At 40.6% G+C, this 15,265-nt stretch overlaps 1 protein-coding gene and 3 non-coding genes across 4 annotated transcripts; 2 read left to right on the top strand and 2 right to left on the bottom strand.

Annotated features, from left to right (window-relative positions):
• The first annotated feature begins 955 nt into the window (after window positions 1-955).
• On the top strand, window positions 956-1,027 carry TRNAC-GCA. Its single transcript has one exon. It is a non-coding gene; the product is annotated as a tRNA-Cys (tRNA).
• Window positions 1,028-3,057: 2,030 nt separating this feature from the next.
• On the top strand, window positions 3,058-3,129 carry TRNAC-GCA. The gene has a single exon. It is a non-coding gene; the product is annotated as a tRNA-Cys (tRNA).
• A 629-nt stretch (window positions 3,130-3,758) lies between these two features.
• TRNAC-GCA lies at window positions 3,759-3,830 on the bottom strand. The gene has a single exon. It is a non-coding gene; the product is annotated as a tRNA-Cys (tRNA).
• Window positions 3,831-5,227: 1,397 nt separating this feature from the next.
• Window positions 5,228-9,063, bottom strand: LOC123442816 (rhamnogalacturonan I rhamnosyltransferase 1-like). The gene is made up of 8 exons (XM_045118964.1): window positions 8,425-9,063; window positions 7,584-7,651; window positions 7,404-7,492; window positions 7,105-7,267; window positions 6,722-7,011; window positions 6,442-6,646; window positions 6,201-6,358; window positions 5,228-6,007 (listed from the first exon to the last, which is right to left on the bottom strand). The coding sequence occupies exons 1-8, from the start codon at window positions 8,669-8,671 to the stop codon at window positions 5,761-5,763; spliced, it is 1,467 nt and encodes a 488-aa protein (XP_044974899.1). The 5' UTR covers window positions 8,672-9,063; the 3' UTR covers window positions 5,228-5,760.
• Window positions 9,064-15,265: the final 6,202 nt, after the last annotated feature.

Consider the following 15,265-nt stretch of genomic DNA (forward strand, 5'->3'; position numbering starts at 1 on the left):
ACTAACACTTCTGTTGTGCGATCTACAAGGGTACGTAGATCGAATATCCCCTCTCGTAGATGGACATCACCATGATAGGTCTTCGTGCGCGTAGGAAAAATTTTGTTTCCCATGCGACGTTCCCCAACATGGGCGAGGGCACCTTCTCTTCTCACTCTCCAATAGCATGTGGAAGAGAGACCCTTATAAAGGGGTCCAACTTCTCCTCCACTAGCGGGGTGAGACTAAACTTCCCACCACCTTGTCGTGCCACCACCTACATGGGCCCTTGGAGATTTTTCTGAAATTTGTATTATGGGCCTACGGCCCATCTCTAATTTCAACAGTACATACGGAGAAAAATGAGTGAATTTACACTCGAAAATATGTCTACATACATCCGTATGTAGTCTGTTAGTGAAATATTTTAAAAGACTTATATTTAGAAACGGAGGGAGTACATGATAACCAAAAATAAATAAATCAAACGACCACCATAGGAAGAAAATAAGGATTAAATTCCTCCATTCTTTTCCTATAGAATTCCACTGAATCAAACGGGGCCATAGTACTCCTTTAGTTTTGTACCTGATCCAAAAGAAAACGTCTCCCCAAGTATTCAACCCAAACACAGAATTATGTGCAGGTGAATAAGTTTGGACCATGGAGACTACATCAAACCAAATCTCCAACAGAAAATGACTGGGACGATGCTGCCATCACCAAAGTCTGACAAAAACACACCGCACTGTGCCACACACTCAGCTAGGGTTCAGAAGGACCAAAAGAAAAGTTACGCGTAAGATCAGCTGATACGTTTGCATCTGCGGGTCAATGTTCAGAGCAAGGACATATACGCACGCTGTTCAGTAAAAGAAAAATACGCTCCATGGATCAGTTGCTGGAGAGAAACAAAATGTATCATATTATCGCTGATCACTTGCCATATAAGTGTAAGTAGAGATTATCATCAAATGGGTCCATAGCTCAGTGGTAGAGCAATTGACTGCAGATCAATAGGTCACCGGTTCGAACCCGGTTGGGCCCTCTCTTATTTTCTTTTTTTTCTTCAATCTCACTTCTTCAAATAGACATGATAATGGTCTTCTTTTTGTAGCGTGTCTCTTGTTTTATTTTATTTAGTCTCAATTTCAACATGATACTGTATGCATTCCAACAGCTCCGCGGTATGAATTCGAAACACGAAAAATACTAGACTCTGAACCTAAAAAAAATGAATGAATTGTGCAACAACCGAGCTGAAGGTAGGGAGGGACATCTAGGGTGGGCGAGTTGAAACCCGGTTCCGATAGTAGCACTGAATCTAACAATTTTCTCATTAGCACCTGAAAAGAAACATAAGAGCATGGTCAATGTTGGTCAAAACTTGGCTCCAGCACCAGAAATCTTAGAAGCAACCGAGCTTGTACTGGAGCCATTGCAGCATGCAGGTGCTAATGTAAAAAAAAATATGTACTGTGTTCTTCTTCTGTTATGCTTCTTTTATCTTCCGGTCGGAGGGCTCTGAATTTTGTAACAACATGGTAACTTCATAAGGTTTTATTTACGGTTCAGGATTCCTTATTAATTGGCCCAACTTTTCCCACCTTGATGGAAATGCACGAGCACCCTGCCCTTCCAGGAAGGTTTTCCAGAAAAACTCAGAAATCCAGGCCCTACAATCAGTATAGACTCTCCTTTCGTTTTGTACTTAATATTAGCGGGCTGCTACGCAGCCATCTAGAAGACCGTTCGATCTACGCACGCGGGGCAAACAATAATTTCTGAAACGGTGGTCGAGTTACAGAAACAATCGTTTTCTTGCAAAAAAATAAACTTTGGATCAATTAATTCCTGAAACAACGGTCGAGTTTTAGAAACAATCGCTTTGTTACAGAAAAAAAAATTCTTCGTCTTTCTGCAAATAGGTGCTATTGTGGGAGATTTTTTTGCAACACAGGACATGTTGTAGAAATTTTTGCAACCGTTTGTCGTGCGATTGGCGGCGTGCGGAGGGTTGGCCGGCGTCGGGGGCGAGCGGCTGGCGGCGCGGGGGGTGGGGGAAGGGGAGGGACGACCGACATCGGGGGCAGAGGGGCTGCGGCGGGAGCGGCTGGCAACGGCGTGCGGAGGGCGGGCCGGCGTCGGGGGCGAGCGGCTGGCATGTGGGGGTGGGGGAAGGGGAGGGACGACCGACATCGGAGGCAGAGGGGCTGCGGCAGGAGCGGCTGGCAACGGCGTGCGGAGGGCGGGCCGGCGTCTGGGGCGAGCGGCTGGCGACGCGGGGGGGGGGGGGGGAGAGGAGGGACGGAGGGGTTGTGGCTGGAGCGGCTGGCAGCGGGGGGGGGGGGGGGGCAGAGGGATGGGCCGCATATGAGGCGTAGGGGCGGACGGAGGAGAGCGGGACGGTGCAGATCCGGTGACGCGAGGCGGCGTGGGGCACTGGCAGTCGGCAATTGTGCTCCTCCATGGCACGTTGCGACGGGGACTCGCCGGGAATGGGCGGAGGAGAGCGGGACGAAGGTGAGGAGCCCCAGCTCCAGGACCGTTTTCATGAAACAATGCTCTAGTTTCAGGAAACGGCCACTGCTAAGTCACTGGGCGCGGGCACAACTTCGTTTGTCAGATTGAGGCGAGATCGACGAACGAGCGGGCAACAAATAGATCGCGCGACTCGGTGAAAGGTAAGAGTTTTCATTAATATTAATTCAGAACTCATCCAAGTTTCCAAACCAAACACATGATGGTGTGATCTGCAGCAGGTCAGGTGAACAAGCTTAGACCATCCACCAAATCAAACGGGACTCTCTAGCACTAATTGACTGGGACAACACCAAAATCGGACAAGAACACCACACTGGACAAAAACACCAAAGTCGTAATGGCTCCAGTGACCGGTACAAAAAAACAACATCAGATGAAACTCCTCGTAAAAATGATTAACACTCGTGAACTTCGACATAAACATGACCAGAATCAGTTTTTTTTTTAAACATGATCATTGAGCAGAGTTAGTAGCGTAAACATAGAGAAGGAAGAATCTGATGAAAAAGGAAAGAAAAATATTTAAAACAAATTGGGTCCATAGCTCAGTGGTAGAGCAATTGACTGCAGATCAATAGGTCACCGGTTCGAACCCGGTTGGGCCCTCTTCTATTTTTCCCTTTTTTTTTCAATCACACTTCTCCAAATGTAGACATGATAATGGCCCATCCCATGTGTAATTTCTGCATTTTTATTTTCTTGCTTTCTTCAAATGAAAACAACGATGAATTGCTCGTACTAAACTGGGGCAAGATGCCCCTAAGTTTAGCTTAATTACTGCACCTGCACAATTCTTTTCTTAGACATGAGTCTAGTACTTCCGTTGTTCCAAAATAAGTGTCTTAAGCTTAATACAATTTTGTATTAGCTATAGTGTTTTTAAATAGACATGAGACACTTATTTTGAAATGGAGGGAGTACTTATTTTTGAATGCATACCGCGGAGCTGTAGGAATGCATACAATATCATGTTCATTTCAAGAATTAAAATAAAACAAGAGACACACTACAAAAAAGAAGAACGTTATCATGTCTATTTGAAGTAGTGAGATTGAAGAAAAAAAAGAAAAATGGAGAGGGCTGACACACTACAAAAAAGAAGATCATTATCATGTCTATTTGAAGAAGTGAGATTGAAGAAAAAAAAATAGAGAGGGCTGACACACTACAAAAACGAAGATCATTATCATGTCTATTTGAAGAAGTGAGATTGAAGAAAAAAAAGAAAATAAGAGAGGGCCCAACCGGGTTCGAACTGGTGACCTATTGATCTGCAGTCAATTGCTCTACCACTGAGCTATGGACCCAATTTGGCATTAGACATTAATACTTTGGTTAACTTAGCGAAATCTCAAAGACAGTATGATTGATTTTACTTCTTTCCAACAACTGATTCTAGAATACTTGGGATTTTTTTCATATGATTAATTTTTGCTACATTTTGAAGAAAATTTTCCATCCACTCAAATCTTCTGTTAGAATTCATTTGTTTTTCATGTGCTATCAAACATTCTTTCATCCAGTTTTGTTATCCTGTAAGATACAAGAGGATATGACCCTCTGTTTCTGCATTTTGTGAATCATGAGAATCAAAGAGGCCCTAGTTGCAGAGTTTGGTTTTATGTGTTCCTTTTGAAACCTTCCTCGTAGGGCAAGGGTGCTCGTGCAATTCATTGAAGATAGAAAAAGTTGGAACCGAGTCGAAACACAAACACGGTTTATTGAAGAAAGACATATCAAGACCCTCACATCGAGTCACGCAAAAAAAAAAAACATCACATCGAGTTAAGGATCTAACAAAGACTACGGCCGGAGCACTGTAGGGCGTACGCACACGGCACATCTCGCCACTATTATATTTTAACTTTCTTTTTCTTGTGAGCGATTGTTTAACTTTATTGCCTCAATAATTACACTAGAATAGCTGGCAAAATCATCATGTTGTTGGAGTCTTCAAGATGATAAAGAAGCACAAGAGCATGGCCAATACTTAGTGATAAGAAAGAAATCTTACAACCAAACAAACTTGTGCTAAAATAATTACAGAATGCATGGGCTAGGGAAAAAAATCATCATACTAGAAGCAGATTCCAACTTATGACCACCCGTAGATGCTCCTAACTTTTTCTTTTTGCAAATACTAACAAGGAAAGCCTCTCAAACCTTTAGATTGAGAAACCAAATGTGATACCTCCTCACTAACATTAACAGGCACAAAGTCACACTCCTGAAAGTTGATCCTCATGCCTGACATATGCTCAAAGCAAGACAAAAAGACATTTCAAATTTATGGCAGATTCAAGCTTAGTCTCCGGGAATAGGAGGGTGTCATCTGCATACTACGGACGAGTTTTACAGAAAATAACTCACAAATCTAAGAGAGCACACCTCCCATCCAAGCATTGTTTTTTTCAAACCAAACACAAGATGATCTCCAAACCAACAAGTTTGGACAGCCAAGCCAATTACACTAACCCAAATCTCTAGGAGAAAACGACTGCTACATCGCCAAAGTCCAAAACTTGCATGGACAAAACAGGGCATTGGATCACACCACTTGTCTAGGGGATCTAGAGGAACAAACAAAATTTAACATGAGATCAGCTGATTCATTTGCAGTTACAGGTCAATATGCAAAGGCAACAACCACATCGGCGTTTCTCATGCACATACTGTTAAAGTAAGTACACACTCCAGGAAGTAGTTGCCGGAAAGAATTAAATTGAATCGTCTTATCTTCAAGCTCTCCAAAGGTATTGCTTGTCAGAAAATTTCTGTATGAGCTGAAATTTCATAATGGCTTTGGTGACTAGTACAAAAAAATATTTGAGGAAACTCCTCATAAAAAAAGATCTTCGACATACCATGATCAAAGTCAGGGCCCTAAAGAAAACAAAGAGACAAGAGCATGGAGATGGGGGAGTGAAATAGAAAAAAAAAGACAAACTAATGAACTACAACAACCATAAAACTGGAAGTGGCAATCGAGAGCAGATTGGCTGCTCATGTGGCGTCTCTTCTTTCCGAACACGGATGCCTTGAGTTCTTTCTCAACTTTATTCTGTTAAGGAATCTCGTTATAGACACTCCGGCATGTAGATATGCTTGCACCTAAAGTGAACAATCAGTAAGCAGAAGGAGCTTTGGTTAGCTGTACAGAAGTCATGGTGTCACTGGGTTAGCGCTATGCTATCAGGTCAGCATCAATACTTATTTGCAATGCTTTTCCGGGTATCATCAGGAAACATCTCTTAATCTCCCCATCGAACCAAGGCATTCTTGGGGATTAGAATAGAAATAGTCCTCTTCCTTGGGCCGGCCAGGTATGGCCCTTCTGTCTGTGGGTTGGCCCATGCGATTCTGGTGTGCCTCCTTCACAGCAGCAGAGAATTCAACCCAGGACAATGAACCTCCTTGGAAGTGATCCAAAAGTTCAACAAGTTTTGTCCTGTCCAATAAGATGGTCTTGCGAAAGCCACTATACCTAGAATGGCACAGCCAAAAGGTTCATCAGCATAACATCGAAAAGGAAGTAGTTTGGTAGCAATTATAAAGTAGAGACAGACTTATGTTGTTTCTAATAGTCAAAAGAGGACACAAGCTCGGACGTATCTCGACTAATGTACAATAAAAACTGCCATAAATAAAAATTAGTATCATATTCCTGAGAAGCCGACCTGCGGTGACCTTCAACAACCCTTGCCATATTCCCGTCATAACTGGGGATGAAAACATTGCTTGCTATCGAAACCATGTAGTCCAGTGCTGCCATCTGGGTCGAATGGTTCTGGAATGGCCGCAATTCATCGGGAGATAGAAGTTTTTCCTTTCTTACCTAATATTAGATAAAGCTGAGAAAATTAACACTTGTCTCATAGAACACTGTAGAAGAAAATACTAAATGGAAGAAGTGCTCACCAAATTAGGATAGGCGGCCCTCAGAGCAGCCAACCGTCTTTCACCTCCATAGATTTCACCAGAGGCAATATATATCAACGTATCCTTAGAAAATCCTAGAGCTTTAAGCACTAGAGCAATTTCCTCAGGTGTGAGAGGGCAAAGTCCCTGAAGCCTCTTGGATCCAGAATCGATCTCCTTCTCTTTCCACCATGGATATGCATATCTATAGTTCATACGTGATCAGTTAGTTCTTACTGAAGCAGCACATCCATAACACCTAGTAGTGGAAGAGACGAACCTCATTCTGGTGAGCTCCTCAGTTTCTTTATCAGAACAGCCATGTGTGCAGCCTGAAAAGGAGAGCATGTCCATTTCATAACGCAAGTGAAGCACAACAAATTGCCCACTTCGCTGAAGGGTGGAGATAAGTTTTCTGCCGAGGGCCTCAATCTGTGGAGTGAATCTCAAGGACTCAAAGTTGACACGGCAGCGCAGCATTTGGAGATGGATAGGAAGGCCATTGTTTGCAAGCCGTGCATCTGTTTTATTGAAATGGATTACTTTGTGCTTCCTTGCAATGGGTAATACCTGTAGGAGAGGAGCTTTTAGATCCATATGGTAATTTCCCTAACCTTTTTAACACTGCTAAACGCAGCTTGCAGTAAGACAGACATTATTTACCCGCTTTAAGTAGTATGTATCGTTCGACCAGCTGATAGGAGGCATCGAATAAAGTCTTCTCCTAGTTTTTAGCTGGAGTTTCAATGGTAGTGCTTTGACAATTTTTAGTTCGTCTCTTAAGGAATTAATGAAGTGGTTCACATCAAATATATCTCCGAAATCACTGCAAAGTCAAAATAACAAACTTATTTGTAATTAAGCAACAAACTATCATGAATATATTTCACACGTAAAAATAATTCCTATTTTACTCTAGTCTGATGTTTTTTAAACAATGTTCTATGGAAAACTAACCATACCTTGGATCAGCCCAGAAAGACCTTTTATCGAGTTCAGGGAGCACTAATGTTAGATTCATATGGCGTGCTATGGTCACCATATCACATATCTGCAGCACACCATTTCATAAGAAAGTTACAATCGTGTCCTGTACCCAAACTACAGAGCAAAAAATAATCCACTCTAGCTAAGGTACAAACCCCGGCTCGCATTTGATTAAGGCCTCCGTTGCAAGTCACCAGCAAATAGCCATTGCTTCTATAAACTCCTGCATAGAAAAACAAGGCCCTAATCAGCACCAGTGCTGCAGTGCCAATGAAAGGACTGAGACAACAAGATATGTCAAATGTCATTGTTGGTTAACTTTGTAATAAACGATGTAACCAGTGAGGCTGAATGCATCTATGATGCAGAGTTCAGGGATAATAAAGCTTCCATTATTTTAAAAAGATGCACCTCTGGAAGGAAGCTGCTTGAGTAAGCAGCAAAGGTCCACATCAAACCAGAGGCCAGAGCTAGCTCGACACGTCGAGCACCTTGCGGGTTTGATGTGCCGGTAATGTGATGTGTACAAATCAGCTCGGGGGATAGCATACGAGCAACATAGGAAATGAAGATTGAGGTATGAACACACATTCAGGTCCAGGTTCAGAGCAGCGTCTAGCAAGAAGCGACCGCAAATTCAGAACGTTTGCAGTTGCAGCCCCAATGCAACCTGCAGGTCCAGGTTCAGAGCAGCGTCTAGCAAGAAGCGACCACAAATTCAGAACGTTTGCAGTTGCAGCCCCAACGCAAACTAGAGATCCCAAGGTGGCAAAAAATTGGCCTCGGAATCGCCATTTCGAGCTTGCGATCGAGCCGAATCGCCGGGGAGAGACGGCGCCGTTGACCACCGAACTGCCGCGTTTGACTCGAGCTGCTCCGCCCAAATCCGGGAACCGCCAGCTCGCCCAGATCGCGCAAGCTAAATTCCACGGAATGGAAGGGGGGAGCTTGGGATGGGAGCAAGAGGGAGAGGAGGAAGAAGGAGAGAGCACTTACTCCTGGGCACGAGCGCCGGAGGGGAGAGCCGGGCGGCGACCCGGTCCTCGCCGGCGAGCGCGGCGAGGCCGGCCGAGGCGGCCCCGGACCCTGACCCTCCCCAGCAGTCGGCGAAGACCCTGGGGCGCCAGAGGCCAGTGATGGATGCCAGCTGCAGGACCGCCGTCCACATCACAGCGCTGGCCACCGCCCGCATGGCCCACCGCCACGCCCGCCTCCGCCGCGCCGCCGCCACAGCCACGACCATCTCTCCACCTCCTCCTCTACCGCAAGCACCGCTTCTTTCCACCGACCCCTACGGCCTTGGCTCCCTCGCGTCGCCTCCACCTAACCGCCACCTAGTACCACTGCTACCGCTACCACCAGCGGCACCAGCGGCGGGGAGGCGAAGGATTAGGGAGCGGGAGGCGACGGCGTTTATGGGAGAGGGGGATTAACTGCGCCGTCGGGAGCTAGTAGTAATAGCCTCCGTGATTAGTTTAGAACGGCAGCCATTAATAGTCGTTGCAATTGCAAAAAGCTTCGAGCTTTTCGCAGGAAGAAGAGATCGAGGAACGGAAATGGGACAGAGGGGCGGTAGGCAGGACGTTAGCATTTGGAGGATACTGCTGGAGGAGGGCTCTCCGCTCCGGTTGGTAGTGGACTAGTGAGTGCTAACCCCGAAACGCGGCAATTAACTTGATTTTTTTAGTTGATTATTCTCAATTTTTCTTCGGTTCCTTGGAAATGCTGAAATCTCCAAAATAAATAAGGACAAGTACAATAAGGTACAGTCAACAGGCTGTAAGGATTAAAATACTACTTCCTCCGTCTTAAAATAACTGTCTCAACTTTGTACTAGCTCTAGTATAAAATTGTACTAAGCTTAAGACACGTATTTTGGGACGAAGGGAGTATATTTCTCTTGAGTTGGATGAAATAGAAGAGGAGAGAGAAGTGAAGCGGGCTCTTCGTGAAGAGTCAGCTCTAGCACATGCTCCTAGGTGCTTTGTGAGAATGAAAGGTGTACCATATATGATAAAAGTAGTACTCTTTTATAGCTAACTATTGTACAAGCTAGCTATAAGATGGGCTATAAAACTGCTTATAGCGAGCTGTTGGCTATACTATTAACCATGCTCTAAGTACTCCCTCTATAAAAACAATATAAAAGTGTTTAGGTCACTACATTAGTGATCTAAATGCTCTTAGATAAGTACAAAATCGATCATTAATTTATTTTTGTTCTACTGAAATATATGGTGTTTGGATAAGTATTTTTCAAGATAAATTTGTGCATTTAATTTAGAAGTGGTTAATCTAAATATGCCTAAGATGCAACTTTGATCATCGATTCATAGTATTACAATACTCCTAGCAAAATGTATAGGTTCTAATAAATTACTATATATTGGTATTCCTTGATTATATGCAGGTACTCTTATTGATCAAATAACTTGTGTTCCACTAAAATATCTATGTTTTGCTAAAAAAATGTCTATGGGATGTAATAAAACTATGAGTTGGACTTGTGAAGATAAATTAGCCTATTTTAATTTAGAAGTGTCTAATATAAGATGCAACTTTGATCATTTATTCATACTACAATAATATTCCTAGTAAAATGTATAGCTTCTACTCCTAATAAATTACTCCCTCCGTCCAGAATAAGTGTTACAAATTTAATACTAAATTAATACAAATTTTGTACTAGATCAACGACATTTATTTTGAGATAGAAGGGTACTATTGGTATTTATTGATCATATGAAAGTACTGTTATTAAACACGGCAATTAATCAATTGATTATTTAAATATTTATTCATTTATTAAATCTGGCAAACAAATAATTGTTGTCAATCTTTCTTCGATTGCTTCCAAATGTTGGGGACCATCAAATACAAATCTGATTCATTAATTTGTGCTCGGCAATATATCTATAGAATATAACCAAAGTGCATGTTGGATAAAGTGCTTTTCAAGATAAGTTTGCCTACTTAATTTGGAAGTATCTAATATTTAATTTACAAGTAGTGCACTAATTGGAAAAGCTACATGTGTTCAACATGTGAGGTTTTAACCGTTCCTTGATCATTGCTCATTAGGTGTTTCCCCCTTTCCTTGCTGTTGCATGAACTACTAGCAGGCGGAAGACGGGCGCCGCGCGCCCGTGGAGCATTCCGCGCGTGCATGCATGTTATGTGTTTTTCTATTTTAAGATGAGAAAAAGAATGGCAATGGGTTTCTGGTCAAGCTAGCTGCAATGATTTATGTAGATGAATTCTTTTTATATAAACTGTAATCGTTTGATCATGTTGTATCATTATTATATTTAACTACAGAACATCAACAGTGAAGCGATATGACACACCATTCACATATGGAGTGTGTCCTTTATATGCATATATGAATGCTTGCACGGCTTCACAATGATCAGCGAAAGAGAGAACCACCTATTCGCTCATCTTTTGGATGATTGACTCAATATCTATGTCAATCTTTGATTTACAGTGGTGACTGTTGCTTCAGTAGAGAGGTTTAACAATGAATTTATAGTGCCACATGGCGCATAGTCTTGTGTAAGTTGCGCATCACCCATGAACGAATCTTTGAAAAACTTGCTGAGGTTGTTTACTTGCGTATGCTCAGGCTAAACATGTAGAAAACTTAAGCATTTATGAAGAGAGTGGCTTCATTTTGAATTTCTAGCTATATAGATTTTAACATAAGATTTGCCAATTTTGTTATGTATTTCTATTTTTTTTACGGTATTGAGCAACTAAGAGGTCGTATACCATGGGGATCTTCTTGATGACTCCGTTGATCGGGCCTTAAGTGCTATACTTGAGTTTATTGTGCACAACATGTGAAAGCATAAAGACATAAAATAGTGTTTATCAGAATAGAAACAAAGAAGCTAATTTTTTAGCTCCTCAAATAGCCTCTTGGTATTACTGTTTGTATAAATTTGAAATGGTCTGTCATATTTGATGTAATATTGTTTTCAAATATATATTTTTTTGTGATAATTTTACCCCTTTTTTTAATCTTCTTGTGTTTTTTTGCTGAAAGTATTGTTCGCGGTAATGTTGATATGAGGCACTATTCAAACGACTCCGTTGATTGGCCCTTAAGTGCTATACTTGAGTTTATTGTTCATAACACGTGGAAGCAAAAAGAGATAAATAGTGTTTATCAGAATAGAATATATATATATATATATATATATATATATATATATGTATGTATATATATATATATATATGTATGTATATGTATGTATATATATATATATATATATATATATATATATATATATATATGTATGTATGTATGTATATTGTGATAATTTTACCATTGTGTTTGAATATTCTTTTGTCTTTTTTGCTGGAAGTATTGTTCATGGTAATTTTCATATGAGCCACTATTCAAACTATGAAAATGGTTAAATACAGTTAATGTTTTTCCGAAAGAACTGTTTGTATGAATGTATTGTTCATCTAAACCTACTGTTCATGTGTAATTACTGTTTTCTTGATATACTATTTATTTGTGCCACGTGTTGCTGGGAGGAGAGCCCCCGACCACAACGACGGATGCACCTGGGCGGGCTGGCTTAGCAGCCATAATATAGTACTCCAGTATATAAGTTATATACTCCATGAGATATACTAAAACGCATAAACTAGTTGGGTATTGCTCATGCAAACCATCCAAATTATTTAATCTACCCCCTCCATTCATAAATAAATATCGTGGTTTTAGTTCAAACTAAATTTGAATTAAAACCACAAAACTTATTTTGGAATGGAGAGAGTAGTTTTTATTGCTTGTCCATTGATTACGGAGATATGTTGTACCTCTGTTAGTCACTTGTACCTCATGGTGTTTTATCTCATATGGCAAAAGTTGTTGAAGGTCACCGCAAATGTATAGGTTATAATAAATTACTATAATTGTGAATTATTATCTCATAACTAACTACTCTCATGGTGTTTTATTTTACATACCTGGGAAATCTTTATGTTTTTACAAAATAATTCATTATAATAAAAAAATCACGTCTTTGCTCCCAACATGTGCATGTTACTTGAATTATTTTAGAAAATTGTATTAGAATTTAACAAGGAATTAATTGTTGTGTGCATCAGTCCATGCAAAGACCTGAGAGCTTTCCTCCTTTTTGAGAAAAAAAGAGTTTAACAAGAAACATTGCTATGATTGGTATATGCAAGTTCGTAATTTTTTGAGCTTATAATATGATTAATAATAAATCTTGTAAAAGTAGACGCTTCTTCTAGTTTTATTCCATACTAGTAAATGTGTCCGTGCGTTGCAACGGGATAAAAATATCACAATTTTACAGTTAAGTGAGTGGCTCACACATCCAATCTCTAGATCAATGCTTAGCATGAATTTCTCTAATCCATATATCTAGTTTCCAGCTAATACTGCAGGCAACAGTGCTTGATTCAAAGCCGTGGTCCATTTTCTGTAATGAAACAAAAAATAAGTGACGCTCTCATATTCCGATTGTGCAAAGGGGCAATCAACATGGAGTTTAGCACTCAAAAATCAATCAAATAATGAACGATATAATATTCTTAACAATTAAGTTTTCGCTTCTCGTCTTGACTTAAATCACCTACACATCTGGAAAAGCTAATTATAGGCTGCATCAGCTAGTGAATTTTTTTATGATAACATAGCATAACATAGTTGGAGAAATAGACAATTTTCAATCTCTGAAATCTAGCCACCCAAATATAACCAGTTGATCTTGTTTATGGACTCAACAACAAGTAGTTGTAACTTAATTTTTTAAACTGGGTTACTACAGTTAAAGTTCACTCAGTCTCAATGAAGTCAGCCAAACAGTATTGTGTGTGTAAAATTAAGGCATACATCATTATGATAAATGTTTTGCTATTTCTCTTGTAAAAAATAAGCATTAGTGTATGTGTTAAAAAAATATTTACTTGTAGCTGTAAAAGGTTTGGTGCTATAATGTTCAACAAACCTACCAAAATTTATCGTTTTCTTCTTATTTTTATATTTCAATTCATATATTAACTCCATGACATATAAATTTCCGTGCGAAAGGAAGCATACCAAGAACCACATCACCTGCACCCAAGTGAATCCCTTATGAAACAATAACATACATGATGCCGGCTGCTCCGGAATAAGAAGAGAAGTTTATCATCTATGAATAGAAGTTCATTATTGGTATAAGAGACTCAACGTGTCTATCTAGAAAGTACCTCATGTAGGATGTTGTTCAAATAAATAATTAAACATAAAAAATAAGAAGAGAAAGCATTGAAAAATGTGGTATTTGAGTAATTACTACCAGACAGAAAACTCATACCGTCCATGAATTATCAATAATTCTTATTGTACGTGATTCATGCATGAACAAAAATCCCCTACATAGAACTATAGTAATAAAAAATTGTAGAAACCGAGTTCATGTACTAACAGAGATCCAAAGTCCACAAGATGATAATAAGGTTAACACCAATGCACTGAAAATAGTAGCAAACATAGACTCAAAGAGTTCTTAGCACGTCCATTTCTCAAGCCTAAATATTAAGGAATATGCGACTGAGTACATGGACTTGTTTACCACTGTTCACGTCAGGTGACACCGCCGTCCTCTTCCCCACATTGTTGATTGCTAGATGTCCCATCTCCTTGTTTTTTTCTCTTGCAGGTCAATCGTCTTGTTTTTTTCTCTAGTTCATACAATTTTGCATGAAGAAATTGGTTCTGCCCTTCGTAGTAGATTGTCTTGCTTCATGGCTTACTCCAGGGCGTCCTCCTCTGCGGACTGTCGGATGAACTAAAACTTCTATGCGGTGAACACTTCTCCACAAAAGCTGCATATGCAACCATATAGCAAGGAATTGGCGATCCCACTCCCTCTCTGGTTTGGTCCTCAAGGGTGCCCAACAATGTTTTTTTATGGCTACTTGTTAGAGCATATATCTCCATATGTGGTTTTCGTAATTGATGACAACTCCTATGGACAAATGGTTGCTTTAAGTTATATTTATAGGATTTGTCCATAGGCACTTCTTGAAGTCCATCTGTTGGGTTCAAGGAGTTTATATGATGACCAAGATGTTATTCAAGGTATTATCCAAAGAATGGTCATAGAAACACTAGGTTGATCAAGATCTCAGACTAAGAGTAAATCAAGATGATCAACACACAAAGCGTATAAGATGTACCGAGTGGATCAAGTGATCCCACGGTATGGTAAGCATTGTCCATTACGTGTTTGTGTACTAACCCATGGTCTTTGTGAGACTCCTAGGTGGGGGTTAGGTGTGTTTCCATTGGTCTTGCGTCAAAAGGAAGATCTCATACAACCCATGAAGGATGACGTCAAGTGGTGATCGTCATCAAGATTGTGGTGTGCAAGTTCAAGTGGATCAGCACGAATATATCATTGAAACTATTGTCAATGATCATGTGTTGATAAGGACAATCTCATGTGCTAACAAGGACAAGATCAAGATAAGCATTCTTGAGCACTACATGCTTGATTCTTGTGGATGTTCACATGGTGGACAAATGAAGATAAATACACAAGCTAGGCTTTCCGCATTGTGTATGGGAAAGCTACTTGAAGACTTCATCATGTCTTGCTTTCAACTTGAGCCAAGAAGGAACAACAACATCAAGCCCAGGTGAAAGGGCTAACTCAAAGGTATCAGTTTCCTTTGACGTTAGTGGTGCGGAGTGATGATCAGCGAATAAAAGTATACACTCAAGTACGGATCATCGGTACTCTTTTATGATTCTTGAGTCCTTAGGGATCTTGCACTATTAAGAGGGGATCACAGGTTTTGC

This window comes from Hordeum vulgare, chromosome 3H (assembly GCF_904849725.1).
Source record: "Hordeum vulgare subsp. vulgare chromosome 3H, MorexV3_pseudomolecules_assembly, whole genome shotgun sequence".
Taxonomy (NCBI): Eukaryota; Viridiplantae; Streptophyta; class Magnoliopsida; order Poales; family Poaceae; genus Hordeum; species Hordeum vulgare.